Consider the following 25,899-nt stretch of genomic DNA (forward strand, 5'->3'; position numbering starts at 1 on the left):
AATCTTTATGATTTCTTTCCTTCTGCTAACTTTGGGGGGTTTTTTGTTCTTCTTTCCCTGATTGCTTTAGGTGTAATTTAGGTTGTTTATTTGAGATGTTTCTTGTTTTTTTTTGTTTTTTTTTTGCGGTATGTGGGCCTCTCACTGTTGTGGCCTCTCCCATTGTGGAGCACAGGCTCCGGACGCGCAGGCTCAACGGCCATGGCTCACGGGCCCAGCTGCTCCGCAGCATGTGGGATCTTCCCGGACTGGGGCACGAACCCATGTCCCCTGCATTGGCAGGTGGACTCTCAACAACTGCGCCACCAGGGAAGCCCATGTTTCTTGTTTTTTGAGGTAGGATTGTATTGCTATAAACTTCCCTCTTATAACTGCTTCTGCTGCATCCTGTAGGTTTTGGGTCGTCGTGTTTTCATTGTCATTTGTTTCTAGGTATTTTTTATTTCCTCTTAGATTTCTGCAGTGATTTCTTGGTTATTTAGTAGTGTATTGTTTAGCCTCCTTGTATTTGTATTTTTTACAGATTTTTTCCTGTAATTGATATCTAGTCTCATAGCTTTGTGGTCGGAAAAGATACATGATACGATTTCAATTTTCTTAACTTTACCAAGGCTTGATTTTTGACCCAAGATATGATCTGTCCTGGAGAATGTTCCATGAGCACTTGAGAAGAAAGTGTATTCTGTTGTTTTTGTACGAAATGTCCTATAAATATCAGTTACGTCCATCTTGTTTAATGTATCATTTAAAGCTTGTGTTTTCTTATTTATTTTCATTTTGGATGATCTGTGTGTTGGTGAAAGTGGGGTGTTAAAGTCCCCTACTATGATTGTGTTACTGTCGATTTCCCCTTTTATGGCTGTTAGCATTTGCCTTATGTATTGAGGTGCCCCTGTGTTGGGTGCATAAATATTTACAATTGTTATATCTTCTTCTTGGATTGATCTCTTGACCATTATGCAGTATCCTTCTTTGTCTCTTGTAATAGTCTTTATTTTAAAGTCTATTTTGTCTGATATGAGAATTGCTACTCCAGCTTTTGTTTGATTTCCTTTTGCATGGAATACCTTTTTCCATCCCCTCACTTTCAGTCTGTATGTGTCCCTAGGTCTGAAGTGGGTCTCTTGTAGACAGCATATGTACGGGTTTTGTTTTTGTATCCATTCAGTCAGTCTGTATGTTTTGGTGGGAGCTTTTTTTGTGTGTGTGTGTTGGGTCTTTGTTTCTGTGTGAGGGCTTTCTCTAGTTGTGGCAAGCGGGGGCCACTCTTCATCGTGGTGCGCGGGCCTCTCACTGTCACGGCCTCTCTTGTTGCGGAGCACAGGCTCCAGATGCGCAGGCTCAGTAGTTGTGGCTCACGGGCCCAGTTGCTCCGCGGCATGTGGGATCTTCCCAGACCAGGGCTCGAACCCGTGTCCCCTGCATTGGCAGGCAGATTCTCAACCACTGCGCCACCGGGAAGCCCTTGGTGGGAGCATTTAATCCAATTACATTTAAGGTAGTTATCGATATATATGTTCCCATTACCATTTTCTTAATTGTTTTGGGTTTGTTACTGTAGGTCTTTTCCTTCTGTTGTGTTTCCTGCCTAGAGAAGTTCCTTTAGCATTTGTTGTAAAGCTGGTCTGGTGGTGCTGAATTCTCTTAGCTTTTGCTTGTCTATAAAGGTTTTAATTTCTCCACTGAATCTGAATGAGATCCTTGCTGGATAGAGTAACCTTGGTTGTAGGTTTTTCCCTTCATCACTGTAAATATGTCCTGCCACTCCCTTTTGGCTTGCAGAGTTTCTGCTGAAAGGTCAGCTCTTAACCTTATGGGGATTCCTTTGTATGTTATTTGTTGTTTTTCCCTTGCTGCTTTTAATATTTTTCTTTGTATTTAATTTTTGATAGTTTGATTAATATGTGTCTTGGCATGTTTCTCCTTGGATTTATGCTGTATGGAACTCTGTGTGTTTCCTGGACTTGATGGACTATTTCCTTTCCCATGTTGGGGAAGTTTTTAACTATAATCTCTTCAGATATTTTTTCAGTCCTTTTGTTTTCCTCTTCTTCTTCTGGGACCCCTATAATTCAAATTTTGGTGTGTTTAATGTTGTTCCAGAGGTCTCTGAAACTGTCCTCAATTCTTTTCATTCTTTTTTCTTTATTCTGCTCTGCGGTAGTTATTTCCACTATTTTATCTACCAGGTCACTTATCCGTTCTTCTGCTTCAGTTATTCTGCTATTGCTTCCTTCTAGAGAATTTTTAATTTCATTTATTGTGTTGTTCATCATTGTTTGTTTGCTCTTTAGTTCTTTCTTCTAGGTCCTTGTTAAACGTTTCTTGTATTTTCTCCATTCTATTTCCAAGATTTTGGATCATCTTTACTGTCATTACTCTGAATTCTTTTTCAGATAGTCTGCCTATTTCCTCTTCATTTGTTTGGTCTGGTGGGTTTTTGCCTTGCTCCTTCATCTGCTGTGTGTTTCTCTGTCTTCTCATTTTGCTTAACTTGCTGTGTTTGGGGTCTCCTTTTCGCAAGCTGCAGGTACGTAGTTCCCGTTGTTTTTGGTGTCTGCCCCCAGTGGGTGAGGTTGGTTCAGTGGGTTGTTTAGGCTTCCTGGTGGAGGTGACTGGTGCCTGTCTTCTGGTGAATGAGGCTTGATCTTGTCTTTCTGCTGGGCAGGATCATGTCCGGTGGTGTGTTTGGGGTGTCTGTGACCTTATTATGATTTTAGGCAGCCTCTCTGCTAATGGGTGGGTTTGTGTTCCTGTCTTGCTAGTTGTTTGGCATAGGGTGTCCAGCACTGTAGCTTGCTGGTCGTTGAGTGGAGCTGGGTCTTAGTGTTGAGACAAGGATCTCTGGGAGAGCTTTCGCCGTTTGATATTACGTGGAGCCGGGAGGTCTCTGGTGGACCAGGGTCCTGAACTTGGCTCTCCCACCTCAAGAGACATAGTCCTGACACCTGGCCAGAGCACAAAGACCCTGTCAGCCACATGGCTCAGAAGAAAATGGAGAAAAAAGAAAGGAAAAAATTAAATTATTAAAATAAAAAAATTATTGAAAATTTTAAAAGTTAAAATAATGAAAAGAAAAAGGAAGAAATAAGAGCGCAACCAAACCAAAAAACAAAGCCACCAATGATAACAAGAACTAAAAACTATATTAAAATTAAAAAAAAAACGACAGACAGAACCCTAGGACAAATGGTAAAAGCAAAGCTATACAGACAGAATCACACAAAGAAGCATACACATACACACAAAAAGAGAAAAAGGAAAAAAGTATATATATCTATATATAAAAAAAGGACGAGAGCAACCAAATCAATAAAGAAATCTACCAATGATCATAAACTCTAAATTCTAAACTAAGATAAACATAAGACCAGAAACAAAATAGATGCAGAAAGCAAACCCCAAGTCTGTAGTTGCTCCCAAAGTCCACTGCCTCAATTTTGTGATGATTCGTTGTCTATTCAGGTATTCCAGAGGTGCAGGGTGCATCAAGTTGATTGTGAAAATTTAATCCACTGCTCCTGAGGCTGCTGGGAGAGATTTCCCTTTCTCTTCTTTGTTCGCATATCTCCTGGGGTTCAGCTTTGGATTTGTCCCTGCCTCTGCATGTAGGTCACCTTATGGTGTCTGTTCTTTGCTCAGACAAGACAGGGTTAAAGGAGCAGCTGATTAGGGGGCTCTGGCTCACTCAGGCTGGGGAGAGGGAGGGGTATGGAATGCAGGGCCAGCCTGCGGTAGCAGAGGCCAGCATGACATTGCAACAGCCTGAGGCGCACCATGTGTTCTCCCGGGGAAGTTGTCCCTGGATCACGGGACCCTGGCAGGGGTGGGCTGCACAGGCTCCCGGGAGGGGTGGTGTGGATAGTGACCTGTGCTTGCACATAGGTTTCTTGGTGGCTGCAGCAGCAGCCTTAGTGTCTCATGCCCATCTCTGGGGTCCGCGCTGATAGCCGCATCTCGCTTCTGTCTCTGGATCTCATTTAGGCAGTGCTCTGACTCCCCTCTCCTTGCATACCCCGAAACAGTGGTCTCTTGACTCTTATGCAGTTCCAGACATTTTCCTGGACTCCCTCCTGGCTAGCTGTGGCGCACTAGCCCCCTTCAGGCTGTGTTCACGCATCCAACCCCAGTTCTCTCCCTGGGCTCTGACCTCCGAAGCCCAAGCCTCAGCTCCCAGCTTCTCCCTGTCCCAAGGGGTGAGCAGACAAGCCTCTTGGGCTGGTGAGTGCTGGTCGGCACCCATCCTCTGTGCGGGAATCTCTCTGCTTTGCCCTCTGCACCCCTATTGCTGCGCTCTTCTCTGTGGCTCTGAAGCTTCCTCCCCGCCACCCCCCATCTCTGGGGGGTGAAGGGGCTTGCTAGCGTGTGGAAACTTTTCCTCCTTCACAGCTCCCTCCCATATGTGCAGGTTCTGTCCCTATTTTTTGTCTCTGTTTTTTCTTTTTTCTTTTGCCCTACCCAGGTACGTGGGGAGTTTCTTGCCTTTTGGGAAGTCTGAGGTCTTCTTCCAGCGTTCAGTAAGTGTTCTGTAGGAGTTGTTCCACATGTAGATGTATTTTTGATGTATTTGTGGGGGGGGAAGGTGATCTCCCCGTCTTACTCTGCCACTGTCTTGAAGGTCTCTCTCCAATCTATCATTATATCCCTCTCTGTCCCTGGTTTTTTTTTACTTTCTTTGAAATATTTTTATTTATTTATTTATTTATTTAAAGTTTTTATTTTTTGGTGGTGCCGTGCAGCACGTGGGATCTTCGTTCCCTGATCAGGGATAGAACCCGTGCCCCCTGCAGTGGAAGCCCGGAGTCTTAACCACTGGACCACCAGGGAAGTCCCGAAATATTTTTATATTTACCTAATAGTAAGATAGCTACTCCTGCTTGCCTTTGATTAATGTTTGCATGCTATATCTTTTTCCATCCTTTTACTTTTAACTTGCCTATGTCATTTGGATTGATTTTCTGGTAGACAATATGGAGTTCATTTATGTTTTTTAATATACCCTGCCAATCTCTGTTTTAATTGGTATATTTAAGCCATTTATATTCAGTATAATTATTGATATGTTACGGCTTAAGTCTGCCATCTTATTTTTTGTTTTTCATTTTTCTCTTTTCTTCTTCTTGTCTTCCTGTGGATCACTTCAACATTCTTTTAGAACTCCATTTTGGCTTATCTGTAATGTTTTTGAGTATGTCTCTTTGTATAGCTTTAAATATTGCTCTAGGTATTGCATTTCACCTTCTTATCTCAGTTTTTTGGTGTTATAATTTTACCAGTTCAGGTGAAGCATAGGAACTGTACCTCCCTTTATGTCCCTTTGTCCTTCTCTATTTATAATATAATTGTCTTAAATATTTCCTCTACATATATTGAGAACCACATCAGGCAGTGTTACAATTTTTACTTCAACCATCAAACATAATTTAGAAAGTTCTTAAAAAGGCAAGCCTATTACATTAACCTGTATTTTTGCTGAGTTCACTTTGTATCCATTATTCCAAGGTTCCTTCTTCTGTTGTTTCCTTTCTATCTAGAGAGCTTCCTTTAGCCATTCTTTTAGAGTACATTTGTTGGTGATAAATTCTCTTAGTCTTCTCTCATGTCTTTATTTTTATATAAATGTCTTTATTTTCCCTTAATTCCTAAAGGATATTTTTGTTGAGTATAGGATTCTGGATTGACAACTCTTTTCTTTCAGCACTTGAAAAATGTTGTCCCACTCTTACCTGAACTTTATGGTTTCTGATGAGAAATCCATTGCCCTGCTAATGCCAAGTGGAGGTGAATGTCCAGAGTCCCACTTGGTCTCCACTGACACCACGGGGTGGGAATCAAAGTTCTGGCTTCCCACTTGCCTTCTCTGAAGCCCTGGAGTGTTAGAACACCTCCTTAGAGCATTATAGGCTCCCCACATAGGCTTTGATGGGGTAGGTGTGGGTGGTCACAGTTTTCTTGTGGGTTTTTTTGTTTTGTTTTGTTTTGTTTTGCTTTTGGTGGTGTTTGGCTGGAGTAGAATAGTTATTATGTAAAAGTTCTCTGTCTTGGAAAGGTGCCCCTCTCATGGTCTTTTGGCTAGAGAGAATAAGATTTTACTGAGTGTTTTTTTTGTTTGTTTTGTTTGTGTGCATCCATTGGTGTTTCTAGTTGCCAGCTGCTTCAGCTCCAAGTTTGGGATATATGAGGCAAAAAAAAAAAAAAAAAAGGTAATTTACCACTGTGTCATTCCCTGGGTCTCAAGGTCCTTAGCCTCTCTGACTTCTTCTCTTCATCATCCAGAGTCATCTTTTGCTTGATATATAATGTCCAGGGCTTTTAGTTGTACTTAGTGGGAAGAATAGAGGAAAGTGCATCAACTCCATCATCCCAGAAGCAGAAGTTCCTGCACAGTTGTTTTTAAAATAAGTTACAAACATCAAGATATTTCACCTCTAAAAACTTGAACATGTGTCTTTTGAGAACAAAGACATCGTTCTACATAGCCATGATACCTTTATCACACCCAAGAAATTTAACATTGATACAGTATTATCTAATAGAGGATTCATATTCAGATTGTGTTGTCTCCAAAATGTTCTCTATAGCTCTTTTCCTCTGATTCCAGATTATGCAAACCTATTTCTTAAACCTATTTCCCTTTTAAATAGGGAGTGTATTAAAGATACATTGAGTGTATAGCTGAGTGTATTAAAGATATTACCCTGTCTTAGCCGTAGTTGAAAAATACCATTTTCCACTCTCACATTTTACCCTGTGACCTGTTACAGCTTTATAGTAGAAGCATCTATTTCTTTTCCTGTAACCCTAATCATCTTTCATTTTTATATTTTCAACAGTGTTATTTATTTGTCTACTACACCGGCTGGCGGAATGTCAAATCTTTTTTGACGTTTGGCTTAATCTGTCTATGCAACATGTATCTCTATGAACTGCGCAACCTCTGGCAACTTTTCTTTCACGTGACTGTGGGAGCATTTGTTACACTCCAGATTTGGCTGAGGCAAGCCCAGGGCAAGGCTCCTGATTACGATGTCTGACACCATCCTTCAGACTTGTTGCCTTGGCTTCAGGGGAAAAAGGAGGGACCATATCTTAACTACCACTGTGATGAAGAAACTGTTCACCACAAATGAGAAGCTCTGCTGTCTTTCTCTCCAGCTGTCCTTTTCGTTTTAAGTCAGCGTGGCATGCCTATGAGCATGCCATACCTGCTACACCAACTCCTCTCAGCAGAATGTTGGCCATGAGATGATCAATCAGAAGAAGATGAGGAACCCTCTCTGCAGGTCCATGGCAGTGGAAGAACAGTCAGATGCCGTTGGAAGACTTGGCCAGCAGCCCTGAATCCTGGCTGGAGAGTTCAGTCCAAAATTATGTGTGGTATTTGCTCTGAGAACTAAGCAGTAGCTCTACAACCTGGGTTTGCCTTTGTGAGGCATTAGTGTAGACCAAATAAAAAGATGCTGCAGTGAATTGGGAAGTTTATGTGTAAAACAAATTACTTACTAAATATTAGATTTTGCACATTTATAGTACCATGAGTTTGTGAAATCCAGATTGGTGTGGAATGGGTTCTTTTTCCTTTTATATTTTTGCTTGAGTCTTAACTCTGGAAATCACCCGATGTAGGAGAAGGCTCTGGTGAGCTCATCCCTGGAGCATCGCAAGTATTGAAAACACAGTGACACATGTTTCTTTCCTACGCCATGTTTATACTTTCTTTTGAAATCACTTTTTAAAAATATTTGTTAGGCTATAGCCATTGTTTGCCAAACTTCAATCACTTGAGTATTACATATGCTATTATTTACTTAATATTTATCTTTTAAATTTTAAAATATTTAAAAAGAAACTAACCTCTATTCCAAGTAGAAAACCAGCATCAGTTTGCCATAAAAAAAGATAACTACAAAATAAATAAAAATAAAACAAAGATGTTATTAAATTCTAGCTGGATACTAATGCCTGCCAAGGCTCTGAATCCAAAAAGCCTGTTCTTTCTTTGTAGCAGTGAGAGAGATGTTACCCAGCACCAAAATGGGGCTCGCTCTCTCTGTGGAATTATCAGAAGTTTAAAAGAAAATTATAAAGGGAATGCCATTCTCACTGTGATTCAGCATTATTTAATTCTGTGTTGTGTATCACCTAAAATCATCTTGCATGCCACCAAGTGGCATGCGTCCTGCACTATAGAGACACTGAGCTGTTCTAAAAGAATCAGGTGACTCTTCTCTCAGCACTTCTTATTATTCCTCTTATTATTTTATGGCTTTGAGGAGTTAAGCACCTACTATCTTAGAGAACTTGCTTGCTTTTTGATAACTTTATAAAGATTGTTTAAGCAGCTTTGAATTAATAATAGAGGAAGCATAGTTTGTTTCCATTAGCAAAATCTACAGCTCTTCTGGTTTCGAAGTCATCTTCATGAGTGATTTTCTTGAGAAAAGATTCCAATAAGGAATTCATAGGTACTGAAATTTTATATCCAGAAAAACAGTGGACCCATTACATATAATTCATGTTCTGGGTATATTAATTTTTCAGAAGAAATTGTCCAGAGAGATAAAGTCACTGAACTGCACTGTTTCCAGAACCAGTATACATAGGTATGTCTACAATGAGAAATCTTGCTTAACTAGAACCTTTTTGCTACACTCTTCTTTCAGGAGAATGAGACAAAAGTAGACAGTAAGCTTAACGATTTCGGGGATTTATTTAATGCAAGAAACTCAAGTTCCCTCCAATTTTCTGCCTCTAACAAAACTACACAGAAATTATGAATATTCTGAGAGATATCCCAAGGTACCACATGATCCTATATCATCAAAATAAAATTGATTTATGTTTGGCGTTTTGTAGTTACTGAGCCAGGAAAGTAAAGTGGTTCAATTTAGAAAGTTTTTTTTCTAAACTAATGGTTAGAGCAAGAAGAGTTTCCTTGTAAGTAGTTGATTAACCAGGAGATTGGAGTATTCTGGTTCATTGTGATTTTGCTGTATATTGATATTTTATAGCTCTTTTACCAGTTTGGTTCTCCTTATTATTGAATTATAATATTTGGTATTTGGATACATTGAGCAAGGACACTTGAAAACTCACCAGCTATCTTTAAAGGCTTAATTTGTTTTTTGCGTTTTTTTGCCTTTTCACCAGCTATTTTGGATAAGGGGATGTTTACATTTTAATGTAAAAAATGAAAACAGGTATAAATAATGTTTTATGTATAGAAATGCTTTCTTTCATTATTTGGTGCCTGCATCTCTCAGTGTTTATACAACTTCCCTGCCTCTATCATGTTGTTGCCAAAGAAACTATGAATTTGGAAAGATAAATTTTTGCCATGAATGTAAAGAAGTTTTTAAGCTCTTGAGAGAGAATCACTTAGGTTTCTAATGTGTATAATGGTAATACGTTGTGTTTATATTGCAATTTTACTTCTAAGAGCAAGTCAGCATTTACCTACCTAATCATAATGGGTTTTGTAGTGTCGGGGAATAGTATTTGCTCTCCTATTAGGAAGGAGGACACTAAGGTAATCAGATGGTAATGACTTACCTAGGGTCAAGAGCAAAACACACACAATTTCTAATCTCTTAGCCCAGGGTTTTTCCACTAGAATGGAAAGTAATGAAGATAACTAAGATTATATTCAGGGAATATGTCCTTGATAAAATTGAGGTACTGGGGACTTCTTAAAATAGTGAGATTTAGCCTGCTACTGTCAAATCTAGGTGTATATTTTCTTCCTTAAGGTAATTCTGAAATACTGCTTTTGGTTGAGGTATGCTATGAGGGCAAAGATACTCCTTTTATATCCTAAAAGTAAGTGCAATAGTTGCTTGCTTTTTTTGGTCTGTATTCGCAGTGTATTTATACCTGGGCTCTTTCCCCAGAGAATTCGAAGCAGCATACCCAGAAAAGACATACCCTATAATGTTAACAAAATTTGAACTTTAAGGGGAGAAAAGCAAGAACAATGAAACTGGAAGGAAGGGTGAACAAATTGCTCTTAGTATAAAATTTGATTCTTGAACTTCTTGGAAGTCAAGGCTAGAAGAAGGAATGATCTATATCCTTGATCTATATTCCATAAGTCAAAGCATGTTTCTTAGAGGAGACGTCTTCATGATGAATTCAGGTAAAAATGTTTGCTGTTGGGGGTCCTGTGAAATGCTAAAATGAACAAAATCCTCAATTATTTTACACACATTTCTGTATTACGATTGTGCCTTGGATCCTCAACTTTGTACCAGCTTTCAAAGGCTTTCATTTCAAGGGGTTTTATTGTGTGGTTAATAGAGGATTTTGTTCCCATGAGAATTCTCCTAAGCTAAAGACAAGTACCCTTGTTAAACCTTGAAAATCCATTCAAGACAAATGCCTCGAGACATGGAAAACCTTTACCCAATTTTATAATTTTATAACTTACGTAAAATGAATCTGCTGTCCCTGGGTTAGCACATTTATTTGGTATTAAATATGGTCTTTTTCATAGTGGAATGCAGTCTGGAGAAACACATAGCTCCATTTCTGTTGGGCTATGTCTGGAATCTCATTAGATTCCTGATTTGTCAAGGCTCCATAGAGACCCACTTTGTCAGGTGAGTCTTTAACCCCCATGCCACAAAAGGGCTTCCTCCTGGGGTTAGCTACCTACAAAAAAGGCAGTCGCTTGGCCTTTATTCCAAAAGGTTTACTGAGTAACCCAAGGACCCACTCCAGGCTGTTGGATTTCCAAGAGACACAGCAAAGTGTGTGTGTGTGTCTGTGTGTGTGTGTGTGTGTGTGTGTCTTCACTTTTCTTTTTATTTTAACAGACTTTCTGTTCACTTTAAAAGTTAGAGGTATAATAGTGTATGTGGTAAAAGAACAAATAAATTATTTCAAAATCAGCCACCACTCAGGCCAAATTGAACACTTAGCTTTACCACACATTATGGGTCACTCTTCAGGGCTCCATTCTTTGTGGTCAATTTGTACTTTTCTGCTTTATTATCTCTAAGGAAATGGAGTCTTTCTACCTAAAAATACTGTGGTAAATCAAACCTGATTTTTGGCTTAAATTGGCTTTAGGAATATCCAAGCCTAAAGTTAATGGAAGAAACCCCTCTGACTCCCAAGGGTTATGAATGAGTTGTGTGTAGAAGCCATGTCAGCTGAGGATTTTACTCTTCTAGTCTTACTGATTAGGATTAGAGGTGTCTGCTCATCTTCATCAGTGTTCTAAGACTGCTGTTGAATGCTGGCAGCCTTCTGTTTGAGCACTGAGCTTTTCAAAGAGAAGTGGTATCTGTGGCTGCCACTCTTGTAACATCTCTTCCTTGGGTGGCCAAACTTTCTAGGTTTCTTTATTCAGCAGATAAAATCACAGTGTTGCAGCATTGCATGGTTGGAAGCCACATGGCTTGTATCCTCCTTGCTTGTTTACAGTGAGTGGCATTGACACATGTGCACAAGTTTTCTTCTGTATTGGTGGTGCTGGTGTGTAATGAATAGTCTAAGCACAGTGGAGGCCGTAGGAAACTCAAGGAGAGAACAGGCTTCATTCTCAGAGTTCCTGAAATCAGTACCGCAGCCTTATGAATTCTTCCTGATGTTTTCTTGGCAACAAACGGTATTTTCAGCCCAACCCCACCCACAGTTCACATTTGCCCTTTTCTCCTACATCCCACAGTACAGCAGTGCAGCGTCGCCTGCAGAAGCACATTCAGGCTCCATCTAACAGTAGGAAAATAGGGCTCATATGTTTTGTTTCCTGTCTGGTCCCAGCAGCCCCTTCCCAGCTCTGCCTAGGTCACCTGCCTCCTCTGGGCCAATGCTTTTCTTTAAGGCTGGGTTGTCAATGGGACCATGCCTGAAGGTGAACAAAGAATATTTTGCCCTTGCACTTTGAATTCCTCCATAGCTAGGACTAATGTTATAAGAAAGCTTGTTAGCACCTTTTGCACTACTGAGGACTTCCTACATAGTTAATCCTTATGGCAGCCTTACGGTGGCGGGGATGGGCACTATCTCATGTTCACTTGATGAAACAGGCTCAGGTTCAAACTTGGGATTCAGGATTAAACGACTCGAAAATTGGCACTCATTTGTCCATGCCAACAGAGCCTTTCAGAGACAGTTCTTCGCGTGCTAACAACACTGGGCTCTTATTGTTACAGCAGCAGAGAGAACAGATGAAGCCAACAGGGAGGGGAAAATAGCACTGTGTATGCTAAGCATCCTCACAGGAATGTGACGGGCGGGATGTAAATTGCCAACAGCCACTCTGAAGAAGTGCATGGTGTTTCCTAAAACATCTAAACAACAGAGCTACAGAGCCTAGGGCACTTCCACTCATGGGCGTATACCTTTGGAAAACTGAAAATCAACAAGACACAGCCACCCCAAAATTTAGGGCTGATCTGTTTACAAGAACCTCGACTTCGGTACACCTTACATATCCCAGGAAACAAAAGTGGATAAAGAAGTTGTGGTACTTACGTACGATGGAATATCACTCAGCCATGAAATCAGTGTCATAAGGCCAGTAGCAACATAATGAGTTGATTTAGGTACAATGATTCTAAGTGAAATAAGTCACACAGAAAAAGAAACTGATCATAAGATATCACTTATAAAGGGAATGTAAACATGGCTACACATGAACAGCATTACAAAACAGGACAGAGTCTCACATTTAGGAAACACTCTTCTGCCTGCTTAAGGGGAAAGGTGAGGTGGGGTGATGCATAAAACCAGAGTTTGGGACGATTCTCGAAGATGGCAGAAGAGTAAGACGTGGAGATCACCTTCCTCCCCAAAGATACACCAGAAATACATCTACACGTGGAACAACTCCTACAGAACACCTACTGAACGCTGGCAGAAGACCTCAGACCTCCCAAAAGGAAAGAAACTCCCCCACGTACCTGGGCAGGGCAAAAGAAAAAAGAATAAACGGAGACAAAAGGATAGGGACAGGACCTGCACCAGTGGGAGGGAGCTGTGAAGGAGGAAATGTTTCCACACACTAGGAAACCCCTTCACGGGCAGAGACTGCGGGTGGTGGAGGGGGAAAGCTTCCGAGTCGCGGAGGAGAGCACAGCAACAGGGTTGCAGAGGGCAAAGCGGAGAGATTCTCGCACAGAGGATCAGTGCCAACCAGCACTCACTAGCCCGAGAGGCTTGTCTGCTCGCCTGCCGGGGCGAGCGGGGCTGGGAGCTGAGGCTCAGGCTTCAGTCCAAGCGCAGGGAGAGGACTGGAGCTGGCAGCATGAACACAGCCTGAAGGGGCTAATGCGCCACAGCTAGCCAGGAGGGAGTCTGGTAAAAAGTGTGGACCTGCCGAAGAGGCAAGAGACGTTTTTCTTCCCTCTTTGTTTCCTGGTGCGCGAGGAGAGGGGATTAAGAATGCTGCTTAAGGGAGCTCCAGAGACGGGCACGAGCCACGGCTGAAAGCGTGGACCCCAGAGACGGGTGTGGGACGCTGGGGCTGCTGCTGCCGCCACCAAGAGGACTGTGTACGAGCGCAGGTCACTCACTGTCCATGCCCTCCTTCCGGGGAGCCTGTGCAGCCCGCCACTGCCGGGATCCCAGGATCCAGGGACGGCTTCCCTGGGAGAGCGCATGGCACGCCTCAGGCTGGTGCAACGTCAGGTCGGCCTCTGCCGCAGCAGGCTCGCCCCGCATTCTGTGCCCCTTCCTCCCCCCCGGCCTGAATGAGCCAGAGTCCCCGAAGTGGCTGCTTCTTTAATCCTGTCCTGTCTGATCGGAGAACAGACGCCTCCAGCGACCTACACGCAGAGGCGTGTAGGCCAAATCCAAAGTTGGGACACGGGAACTGTGAGAACAAAGAAGAGAAAGGGAAATCTCTCCCAGCAGCCTCAGACACAGCGGATTAAAGCTTCAGAATCAACTTGATGTACCCTGCATCTGTGGAATACATGAATAGACAACAAATCATCCCAAATTGAGGAGGTGGGCTTTGAGAGCAAGATTTATGATTTTTTTCCCCTTTTCCTCTTTTTGTGTGCATGTGTATGCTTCTGTGTGAGATTTTGTCTGTATAGCTTTGCTTCCACCATTTGTCCCAGGATTCTATCTGTCCGTTTTTCTTTCTTAGTAATTATTTTTATTTTAATAAATTTAATATATTTTATCATACTTTATTTTATTTTACTTTATCTTCTTTGTTCTTTTCTTCCCTCCTTCCATCCCTCCTTCCTCCCTCCCTCCATTCCTCCCTCCCTTCATTCATTCTTTCTTTCTTTCTTTCTTTCTCTTTCTACTTCTACTAATTCTTTCTTTCTACTTTTTCTCCTTTTTATTCTGAGCCTAGTGGATGAAAGGTTCTTGATGTTGCAGCCACGAGTCAGTGCTGTGCCTCTGAGGTGGGAGAGCCAACTTCAGGACACTGGTCCACAAGAGACCTCCCAGCTCCACATAATATCAAATGGTGAAAATCTTCCAGAGATCTCCATCTCAACACCAGCACCCAGCTTCTCTCAACGACCAGCAAGCTACAGTGCTGGACACCCTATGCCAAACAACTAGCAAGACTGGAACACAACCCCACCCATTAGCAGAGAGGCTGCCTAAAATCATAAAAACTCTACAGACACCCCAAAACACACCACCAGACGTGGACCTGCCCACCAGAAAGACAAGATCCAGCCTCATCCACCAGAACACAGGCACTAGTCCCCTCCACCAGGAAGCCTACACAACCCACTGAACCAAACTTAGCCACTGGGGACAGACACCAAAAACAACGGGAACTATGAACCTGCAGCCTGCAAAAAGGAGACCCCAAACACAGTAACATAAGCAAAATGAGAAGACAGAAAAACACACAGCAGGTGAAGGAGCAAGATAAAAATCCATCAGACCTAACAAATGAAGAGGAAATAGGCAGTCTACCTGAAAAAGAATTCAGAATAATGATAGTAAAGATGATCCAAAATCTTGGAAATAGAATAGACAAAATGCAAGAAACAGTTAACAAGGACCTAGAAGAACTAAAGATGAAACAAGCAGTGATGAACAACAAAATAAATGCAATTAAAAATACTCTAGATGTGATCAATAGCAGAATAACTGAGGCAGAAGAATGGATAAGTGACCTGGAAGATAAAATAGTGGAAATAACTACCTCAGAGCAGAATAAAGAAAAAAGAATGAAAAGAATTGAGGACAGTTTCAGAGACCTCTGGAACAACATTAAAGGCAACAAAATTTGAATTATAGGGGTCCCAGAAGAAGAAGAGGAAAACAAAAGGACTGAGAAAATATCTGAAGAGATTATAGTTAAAAACTTCCCCAACATGGGAAAGGAAATAGTCCATCAAGTCCAGGAAGCACAGAGTTCCATACGGCATAAATCCAAGGAGCAACACGCCAAGACACACATTAATGAAACTATCAAAAATTAAATACAAAGAAAAATATTAAAAGCAGCAAGGGAAAAACAACAAATAACATACAAGGGAATCCCCATAAGGTTAAGAGCTGACCTTTCAGCAGAAACTCTGCAAGGCAGAAGGGACTGGTAGGACATATTTAAAGTGATGAAGGAGAAAAACCTGCAACCAAGATTACCCAGCAAGGATCTCATTCAGATTTAATGGAGAAATTAAAAACTTTACAGACAAGCAAAAGCTGAGAGAGTTAGCACCACCAAACCAGCTTTACAACAAATGCTAAAGGAACTTCTCTAGGCAAGAAACACAAGAGAAGGAAAATACCTACAATAACGAACCCAAAACAATTAAGAAAATGGGAATAGGAACATACATATCGATAATTACCTTAAATGTAAATGGACTAAATGATCCCACCAAAAGACACAGATTGGCTGAATGGATATAAAAACAAGACCCATATATATGCTGTCTACAAGAGACCTACTTCAGACCTAGAGACACATACAGACTGAAAGTAAGGGGATGGAAAAAGATATTCCATACAAATGGAAACCAAAAGAAAGCTGGAGTAGCAATTCTCATATCAGACAAAATAGACTTTAAAATAAAGACTACTAGAAGAGACAAAGAATGTCACTACATAATGATCAAGGGATCAATCCAAGAAGAAGATATAACAATTGTAAATATTTATGCACCCAACATAGGAGCACCTCAATACATAAGGCAAATGCTAACAGCCATAGAAGGGGAAATCGACAATAACACATTCATAGTAGGGGACTTTAACGCCCCACTTTCACCAACAGACAGATCATGCAAAATGGAAATAAATAAGGAAACACAAGCTTTAAGTGATACATTAAACAAGATGGACTTAATTGATATTTATAGGACATTCCATCCAAAAACAACAGAATACACATTTTTCTCAAGTGCTCATGGAACATTCTCCAGGATAGATCATATCCTGGGTCACAAATCAAGCCTTGGTAAATTTAAGAAAATTGAAATTGTATCAAGTATCTTTTCCGACCACAATGCTATGAGACTAGATATCAATTACAGGAAAAGAGCTGTAAAAAATACAAACACATGGAGGCTAAACAATACACTACTCAATAACGAAGTGATCGCTGAAGAAATCGAAGTGGAAATAAAAAAATACCTAGAAACAAATGACAGTGGAGACACGACAATCCAAAACCTATGGGATGCAGCAAAAGCAGTTCTAAGAGGGAAGTTTATGGCAATACAATCCCACCTTAAGAAACAGGAAACATCTCGAATAAACAACCTAACCTTGCACCTAAAGCAATTAGAGAAAGAAGAACAAAAACACCCCAAAGTTAGCAGAAGGAAAGAAATCATAAAAATCAGATCAGAAATAAATGAAAAAGAAATGAAGGAAACGATAGCAAAGATCAATAAAACTAAAAGCTGGTTCTTTGAGAAGATAAACAAAATTGATAAACCATTAGCCAGACTCATCGAGAAAAAAAGGGAGAAGACTCAAATCAATAGAATTAGAAATGAAAAAGGAGAAGTAACAACTGACACTGCAGAAATACAAAAGGTCACAAGAGATTACTACAAGCAACTGTATGGCAATAAAATGGACAACCTGGAAGAAATGGACACATTCTTAGAAATGCACAACCTGCCAAGACTGAATCAGGAAGAAATAGAAAATATGAACAGACCAATCATAAGCACTGAAATTGAAACTGTGATAAAAAAATCTTCCAACAAACAAAAGCCCAGGACCAGATGGCTTCACAGGCAAATTCTATCAAACATTGAGTGAAGAGTTAACAGCTATCCTTCTCAAACTCTTCCAAATATAGCAGAGGGAGGAACACTCCTCTCTACGAGGCCACCATCACCTTGATATCAAAACCAGACAAGGATGTCACAAAGAAAGAAAACTACAGGCCAATATCACTGATGAACATAGATGAAAAATCCCCAACAAAATACTAGCAAACAGAATCCAACAACACATTAAAAGGATCATACACCATGATCAAGTGGGGTTTATTCCAGGAATGCAAGGATTCTTCAATATACACAAATCAATCAGTGTGATACACCATATTAACAAATTGAAGGAGAAAAACCATATGATCATCTCAATAGATGCAGAGAAAGCTTTTGACAAAATTCAACACCCATTTATGATAAAAACCCTGCAGAAAGTAGGCACAGAGGGAACTTTCCTCAACATAATAAAGGCCATATATGACAAACCCACAGCCAACATTGTCCTCAATGGTGAAAAACTGAAACCATTTCCACTAAGATCAGGAACAAGACAAGGTTGCCCACTCTCACCACTCTTATTCAACATAGTTTTGGAAGTTTTAGCCACAGCAATCAGAGAAGAAAAGGAAATAAAAGGAATCCAAATCAGAAAAGAAGAAGTAAAGCTGTCACTGTTTGCAGATGACATGATACTATACATAGAGAATCCTAAAGATGCTACCAGAAAACTACTAGAGCTAATCAATGAATTTGGTAAAGTAGCTGGATACAAAATTAATGCACAGAAATCTCTGGCATTTCTATATACTAATGATGAAAAATCTGAAAGTGAAATCAAGAAAACACTCCCATTTACCATTGCAACAAAAAGAATAAATTATCTAGGAATAAACCTACCTAAGGAGACAAAAGACCTGTATGCAGAAAATTATAAGACACTGATGAAAGAAATTAAAGATGATACAAATAGATGGAGAGATACACCATGTTCTTGGATTGGAAGAATAAACATTGTGAAAATGACTCTACTACCCAGAGCAATCTACAGATTCAATGCAATCCCTATAAAACTAACACTGGCATTTTTCACAGAAATAGAAAAAATTTTTTCACAATTTGTATGGTAACACAAAAGACCCCGAATAGATGAAGCAATCTTGAGAACGTAAAATGGAGCTGGAGGAATCAGGCTCCCTGACTTCAGGCTATACTACAAAGCTATAGTAATCAAAGCAGTATGGTACTGGCACAAATACAGAAAGATAGATCAATGTAACAGGATAGAAAGTCCAGAGATAAACCCACGCACATATGGTCACCTTATCTTTGATAAAGGAGGCAGGAATGTACAGTGGAGAAAGGACAACCTCTTCAATAAGTGGTGCTGGGAAAACTCGACAGGGACATGTAAAAGTATGAGATTAGATCACTCCCTAACACCATACACAAAAATAAACTCAAAATGGGTTAAAGACCTAAATGTAAGGCCAGACAGTATCAAACTCTTAGAGGAAAACATAGGCAGAACACTCTATGACATAAATCACAGCAAGCTCCTTTTTGACACACCTCCTAGAGAAATGGAAATAAAAACAAAAATAAACACATGGGACCTAATGAAACTTCAAAGCTTTTGCACAGCAAAGGAAACCATAAACAAGACCAAAAGACAACCCTCAGAATGGGAGAAAATATTTGCAAATGAAGCAAATGACAAAGGATTAATCTCCAAAATTTGTAAGCGGCACATGCAGCTCAATAACAAAAAAACAAACAACCCAATCCAAAAATGGGCAGAAGACCTAAATAGACATTTCTCCACAGAAGATATACAGACTGCCAACAAACACATGAAAGAATGTTCAACATGTTTAATCATTAGAGAAATGCAAATCAAAACTACAATGAGATATCATCTCACAGCAGTCAGAATGGCCATCATCAAAAAATCTAGAAACAATAAATGCTGGAGAGGGTGTGGAGAAAGGGGAACACTCTTGCACTGCTGGTGGGAATGTGAATTGGTACAGCCACTGGAGAACAGTATGGAGGTTCCTTAAAAAACTACAAATAGAACTACCATATGACCCAGCAATCCCACTACTAGGCATATACCCTGAGAAAACCATAATTCAAAAAGAGTCATGTCCCAAAATGTTCATTGCAGCCCTATTTACAATAGCCAGGACATGGAAGCAAGCAAAGTGTCCACCATCGGATGAATGGATAAAGAAGATGTGGCACATATATACAATGGAATATTACTCAGCCATAAAAAGAAACGAAATTGAGCTATAATGAGGTGGATAGACCTAGAGTCTGTCATACAGAGTGAAGTAAGTCAGAAAGAGAAAGACAAATACCATATGCTAACACATATATATGGAATTAAAGAAAAAAAATGTCATGAAGAACCTAGGGGTAAGACAGGAATAAAGACACAGACCTACTAAAGAATGGACTTGAGGATATGGGGGAGGGGGAAGGGTAAGCTGTGACAAAGCGAGAGAGAGGCATGGACATATATACACTACCAAATGTAAGGTAGATAGCTAGTGGGAAGCAGCCGCATAACACACGGAGATAAGATCGGGGCTTTGTGCCCGCCTGGAGGGGTGGGATAGGGAGGGTGGGAGGGAGATGCAGGAGGGAGGGGATATAGGAATATATGTATATGTATAACTGATTCACTTTGTTATAAAGCAGAAACTAACTCACCATTGTTAAGCAATTATACTCGAATCAAGATGTAAAAAAAAAAAACAAAACAGAGTTTGAAATGAGCACAGGTACCGTTCCATAAACCAAATATGTAATACACAAGACCTACTCCTTGCTCAATGAACTGGACTCAACACCCCCTATTCACCACAGAGGAATATATCTGACTAGTAAGAATCTTAAAACCTATGTATTGATATGTCTCCGTAAGGGAATCATGTGTGTTTAGAGTGGCATAAACACGGCAGTGAAAATCAGCTAAACCCAATTATAAAAATAAATTTCAAAAACAAAGCACAAAAACAGTGAAATTATTACAAAATTCGTTCAGGGGCTCTATGCAGCCTAGATTGATCACATCTACACCCACAGCTGGATGAGACATAAGGCTGGACACTTGGGGCTGAGAGGATTGGTGAGGTTGCATGAGCAAATGCAGACCCTTTAAAGGAATACTGCATGCTACCCATTCCATGGGTCCCAACTCTCCATGTTTAAGGGAATCTTACTACAGCTAAAACATACGTGGGAGACCCAGTGGATGGTACACCGTGTGATGGGGAAAGGTTTCTAAAACGCACCTCATTTTTCCTCTCCTGGTGCTTGGGTTCGCCATTGCAGCTGCTTTATTATCAATCTCCCCACTTGGGGAGTCAGCTCCTTTAACCTCCTGTTTCGCACAGTTTGCAGTTTGTACAGAGGATGCATAGGAAGAGGGGGAACAAATGAGAGACTAGCTGTAGGCATTTGGACGGGTACATGTCACTCTAATTTCCCATCAGGAAGAATTAACCAAAGGCTCAGCCTGCTGCCCCGGAACCAGAATAAGGCCTGAAGCAATCCTGCAGTTTTGCAGCAAGCTCACAAAAAAGCGAGTTGAAAAATGGAGCTCAGGGGCACTGCAATTCACAAAACTGCAGAGTTATAAAGGACAACTAACGTCCAAAAATATATTGAGGTAAGGCAACGAGGAGGACTTGAAAGCGAGGCAGAATTGCAGGAATCAGATTTCGAGAGGAAGATTGGAATTGCCTTTAAAGCACATGAAAAGCGGCAGAACTTCGACAGCGATGCACTGGGCCAAAAAGGGTGTATGCGTTTTTTTCTTGAATATATTCAGGAAAAAAACACATACACCCTTTTTGGCCAACCAAGCAAGCGGGCAACGCAAATCCACACTACAAAGATGTCTCACTTCCCACCAGTCCAGAGGGACATCCGAAAAATGTGTAAAAACCAGAAAGGCAGGATAGGCCGTGGAGAACAGGGAGCCTTGTTATACTGAGGGGCGGGATGTAAATAGCCAATAGCCACTCCGGAGAAGTGCATGGTGTTTCCTAAAACATCTAAAAAGAAGAGCTACAGAGCCTAGGGCACTTCCACTCATGGGCGTATACCTTTGGAAAACTGAAAATCAACAAGAAACAGCCACCTCAAAATTTAGGGCTGATCTGTTTACAAGAACCTCAAATTCGGTACATCATAAATATCCCAGGAAACAGAAAAGTGGATAAAGAAGTTGTGGTACTTAGGCACAATGGAATATCACTCAGCCATGAAATCCATGTCATAAGGCCAGTAGCAGCAGAATGAGTTGATATAGGTACGCTGATTCTAAGTGAAATAAGTCACACAGAAGAAGAAACTTACCATAAATAACACTTATAAAGGGAATGTAAACATGGCTACACATGAACTGAATTACAAAACAGGACAGAGTCTCACATTTAGAAAACACTCTTCTGCCTTCTTAAGGGGAAAGGTGAGGTGGGGTGATGCATAAAACCAGAGTTTGAAATGAGCACAGGTACGATTCCATAAAACAAATATGTAATACACAAGATCTACTCCTTGCTCAATGAACTGGACTCAACACCCCTATTCACCGCAGAGGAACATATCTGACTAATAAGAATCTGAAAACCTATGTATTGATATGTATCCGTAAGGGAATCAAGTGTGTGTAGAGCGGCATAAACACGGCAGTGAAAATCAGCTAAACCCCATTATAAAAATAAACTTCAAAAATAAAGCACAAAAACATTGAAAATCTTACAAAATTCATTCAGGGGCTCTGATGCAACCTGGATTGACCACATCTACACCCACAGCTGGATGAGACATAAGGCTGGACACCTGGGGCTGAGAGGATTGGTGAGGTTGCGTGAGCAAATGCAGACCCTTTAAAGCAATACTGTGTGCTACCCATTCATGGGTCCCAACTCTCCAGGTTTAAGGGAATCTTACTACAGCTAAAACATGCGTGGGAAACCCAGTGGATGGTACACCGTGTGATCGGGAAAGGTTTCTAAAACGCACCTCATTTTTCCTCTCCTGGTGCTCGGGTTCACCATTGCAGCCGCTTTATTATCAATCTCCCCACTTAGGGAGTCAGTGCCTTTAACCTCCAGTTTCGCACAGTTTGCAATTTGTGCAGAGGATGCACGGGAAGAGGGGTAACAAATGAGAGACTACCTGTTTGCATTTGGACTGGCACATGTCACTTTAATTTCCCATCAGGAAGAAGAATTAATCAAAGGCACAGCCTGCTGCCCTGGAACCAGAAGAGGGACTGAAGCAATCCTGCGGTTTTGCGGCAAGCTCACAAAAAAGCGAGTTGAAAAATGGAGCTCAGGGGCACTGCAATTCACAAGCCTGCAGAGTTATAAAGAACAACTAACGTCCAAAAATATATTGAGGTAAGGCAACGAGGAGGACTTGAAAGCGAGGCAGAATTGCAGGAATCAGATTTCGAGAGGAAGATTGGAATCGCCTTTAAAGCACATGAAAAGCTGTAGAACTTCGACAATGATGCACTTGGACAAAAAGGGCGTATGCGTTTTTTCCTGAATATATTCAGGAAAAATTTCAAACTCTGGTTTTATGCATCACCCCACCTCACCTTTCCCCTTAAGAAGGCAGAAGAGTGTTTTCTAAATGTGAGACTCTGTCCTGTTTTGTAATTCAGTTCATGTGTAGCCATGTTTACATTCCCTTTATAAGTGTTATTTATGGTAAGTTTCTTCTTCTGTGTGACTTATTTCACTTAGAATCAGCGTACCTATATCAACTCATTCTGCTGCTACTGGCCTTATGACATGGATTTCATGGCTGAGTGATATTCCATCGTACGTAAGTACCACTACTTCTTTATCCACTTTTCTGTTTCCTGGGATATTTAAGGTGTACTGAAGTTGAGGTTCTTGTGAACAGATCAGCCCTAAATTTTGAGGTGGCTGTTTCTTGTTGATTTTCAGTTTTCCAAAGGTATACGCCTATGAGTGGAAGTGTCCTGGGCTCTGTAGTTCTGTTGTTTAGATGTTTTAGGAAACATCATGCAGTTCTCCCGAGTGACTGTTGGTAATTTACATCCCGCCTATCAGCATAACAAGGCTCCCTGTTCTCCACGGCCTGTCCTGCCTTTCTGGTTTTTACACTTTTTTCGGATGTCCCTTTGTACCGGTGGCAAGTGAGACTTGTTTGTAGTGCGGATTTGCATTGCCTGCTTGCTTGGTTGGGCAAAAAGTGCGTATGCGTTTATTCCTGAATATATTCAGGAAAAAACGCATACGCCCTTTTTAGCCAAGTGCATCATTCTCGAAGTTCTGCCCCTTTTCATGTGCTTTAAAGGCGACTTCAATCTACCTGTTCAAATCTGTTTCTTGCAATTCTGCCTCGCTTCCAAGTCCTCCTCCTTGCCTTCCCTCAATATATTTTTGGACGTTAGTTGTCCTTTATAACTCTGCAGGTTTGTGAATTGCAGTGGCCCTGAGCTTCATTTCTCAACTCGCTTTTTTGTGAGCTGTCCACAAAACCACAGGATTGCTTCAGGCCCTATTCTTGTTCCGGGGCCCCAGGTTTAGCCTTTGGTTAATTCTTCTTCCTGGTGGGAAATTAGAGTGACATGTACCCGTCCAAATGCCAACAGCTGGTCTCTCGTTGGTTCCCCTTCTTCCCGTTCATCCTCTGCAGAATTTGCAAATGGTGCGAAACAGGAAGTTAAAGGCTCTGACTCCCCAAGTGGGGAGATTGAGATTAAGGAGGCTGCAATGGTGAACCCAAGCACCAGGAGAGGAAAAATGAGGTGCGTTTTAGAAACCTTTCCCCATCACACGGTGTACCATCCACTGGGTTTCCCACGCATGTTTTAGCTGTAGTAAGATTCCCTTAAACCTGGAGAGTTGGGACCCATGGAATGGGTAGCATGCAGTATTGCTTTAAAGGGTCTGCATTTGCTCACGCAACCTCACCAATCCTCTCAGCCCCAAGTGTCCAGCCTTATGTCTCATCCAGCTGTGGATGTAGATGACGTCAATCAAGGCTTCATTAGAGCCCCTGAACGAATTTTGTAAGAATTTCGCTGTGTTTGTGCTTTGTTTTTGAAATCTATTTTTATAATGGGGTTTAGCTGATTTTCACTGCCGTGTTTATGCCACTCTACACACAGTTGTTTCCCTTACGGAGACGTATCAATACATAGGTTTTAAGATACTCACTAGTGAGATATATTCTTCTGCGGTGAATACGGGGTGTTGAGTCCAGTTCATTGAGCAAGAAGTACGTCTTGTCTATTACATATTTGGTTTATGGAACGGTACCTGTTCTAATTTCAAACTCTGGTTGTATGCATAACCCCACTTCACCTTTCCCCTTAAGCAGATATGTGTGTTTTCTAAATGTGAGACTCTGTCCTGTTTTGTATTTCAGTTCATGTGTAGCCATGTTTACATTCCCTTTATAAGTGATACCTTATGAATAGTTTCTTTTTCTGTGTGACTTATTTCATTTAGAATCATCGAACCTAAATCAACTCATTCTGCTGCTACTGGTCTTATGACATTGATTTCAAGGCTGAGTGATATTCCATTGTGCGTAAGTACCACAACTTCTTTATCCACTTTTCTGTTTCCTGGGATATGTAAAGTGTACCGAAGTCGAGGTTCTTGTAAACAGAGCAGCCCTAAACTTTGGGGTGGCTGTGTTTTGTGGAGTTTCCGTTTTCCCAAAGTATACGCCCATGAGTGGAAGTGCCCTAGGCTCTGTAGCTCTGATGTTTAGCTGTTTTAGGAAACACCATGCACTTCTCCGGAGTGGCTGTTGGCAATTTACATCCCGCCCATCAGCGTAACAACGTTCCCTGTTCTCCACTGCCTGTCCTGCCTTTCTGGTTTTTACACATTTTTCAGATGTCCCTTTTGACCGGTGGGAAGTGAGTACTTTGTAGTGTGGATTTGCGTTGCCCGCTTGCTTGGTTGGCCAAAAAGGGCGTATGCGTTTTTTCCTGAATATATTCAGAAAAAAACGCATACGCGCTTTTTGGCCAAGTGCATCATTCTCGAAGTTCTGTTGCTCTTCATGTGCTTAAAAGCGACTCCAATCTACCTCTTGAAATCTGTTTCCTGCAATTCTGCCTCGCTTTCAAGTCCTCCTCGTTGCCTTCCCTCAATATATTTTTGGACGATTGTTGTCCTTTATAACTGCAGATTTGTGAAATGCAGTGGCCCTGAGCTCCATTTTTCAACTTGCTTTTTTGTGACCTGGCCACAAAACCGCAGGATTGCTTCAGGCATTATTCTGGTTACGGAGCGGCAGGCTGAGCCTTTGGTTAATTCTTCTTCCTGATGGGAAATTAGAGAGACATGTGCCCATCCAAATGCCTACAGCTAATCTCTCATTGGTTCCCCCTCTTCCCGTGCATCCTCTGTACAAATTGCAAACTGTGCAAAACAGGAGGTTAAAGACGTTGACTCTCCAAGTGCGGAGATTGATAGTAAAGCAGCTGGAATGGCGAACCTGAGCACCAGGAGAGGAAAAATGAGGTGCGTTTTAAGAAATCTTTCCCGATCACACGGTGTACCATCCTCTGACTTATCCAAGCGTGTTTTAGCTGCAGTAAGATTCCCTTAAACCTGGAGAGTTGGGACCCATGGAATGGGTAGCACGCAGTATTGCTTTAAAGGGTCTGTATTTGCTCACGCAACCTCACCAATCCTCTCAGCCCCAACGATCTAGG

General features: G+C 41.2%; 1 protein-coding gene across 4 annotated transcripts in view; it reads left to right on the forward strand.

Annotated features, from left to right (window-relative positions):
* SEC22A (SEC22 homolog A, vesicle trafficking protein) overlaps positions 1-7,470 on the forward strand; it is a 73,179-nt gene extending 65,709 nt beyond the window's left edge. For 2 of the 4 annotated variants that reach the window (XM_081235642.1, XM_081235643.1), the window contains exon 7: positions 6,834-7,470. In XM_081235642.1, coding sequence (XP_081091768.1) covers positions 6,834-7,034 — 201 coding nt within the window. In that variant the 3' untranslated portion in view covers positions 7,035-7,470. Of the gene's footprint in view, positions 1-4,462; positions 4,518-6,833 lie in introns of all 4 variants that reach the window. The other 2 variants (XM_081235641.1, XM_081235644.1) reach the window with 2 other exon arrangements.
* The last annotated feature ends 18,429 nt before the right edge of the window (positions 7,471-25,899 follow it).

Source organism: Mesoplodon bidens (assembly GCF_964165515.1).
Source record: "Mesoplodon bidens genome assembly, chromosome: 5".
In the NCBI taxonomy this organism is placed as follows: Eukaryota; Metazoa; Chordata; class Mammalia; order Artiodactyla; family Ziphiidae; genus Mesoplodon; species Mesoplodon bidens.